Source organism: Eimeria mitis, genomic scaffold, assembly GCF_000499745.2.
Source record: "Eimeria mitis Houghton genomic scaffold, Emh_scaff2893, whole genome shotgun sequence".
Taxonomy (NCBI): domain Eukaryota; phylum Apicomplexa; class Conoidasida; order Eucoccidiorida; family Eimeriidae; genus Eimeria; species Eimeria mitis.
In genome coordinates this window covers 2493-2938 of record NW_013571232.1, presented here as the reverse complement: position 1 = coordinate 2938, position 446 = coordinate 2493, and the positions used below count along the sequence as shown (strand labels likewise).

At 53.6% G+C, this 446-nt stretch overlaps 1 protein-coding gene across 1 annotated transcript in view; it reads right to left on the bottom strand.

Moving 5' to 3' along the window:
• The window catches only part of EMH_0060010 (uncharacterized protein), a gene marked incomplete at both ends in the record, with an annotated part of 2658 nt that overhangs the window by 431 nt on the left and 1781 nt on the right, over positions 1-446 (bottom strand). Inside the window, one exon of the mRNA XM_013497739.1 lies at positions 3-446. Within this exon, the coding sequence (XP_013353193.1) occupies positions 3-446 (444 nt within the window). The remainder of the gene's footprint in view (positions 1-2) is intronic.

Genomic DNA, 446 nt, shown 5'->3' with positions numbered 1-446 from the left:
CTGCTGCTGCTTCTGTTGCTGCTGTTGGTGCTGCTGCTGCTGCTTCTGCTGCTGCAGTTGCTGCTGTTGGTGCTGCAACTGCTGTTGTTGCTGCTGCTGCTGCTGCTGCTGCTGCTTCGGCTTTTCGCAGGAGTGGTTGTGCTGCAGTTGTGAGGCCTCTAAATGCAGCAGCAAGGAGACAGCTGATGAGCTGTCTTTGTTGTTCTGCTGTCTCCTTTTTTATTATTTTTTTTGTTGTTTCTCCTCTTTGTCTGTCTCCTTTTTCCATTTGTTCTTTCTCTCCCTCTGTCTCTGCCTCTTCTGCTGCTGCTGCAGCAGCAGCAGCAGCAGCAGAAGCAGCAAGAGAGAGCAGCTCCTGACCCCGTTGCTGCTGCTCAGCTCCACCCGCAAAGAGAGCCTCAGCAGCAGCAACAAGAAGCTGCTGCTGCTGCTGCTGCTGCTGCTGT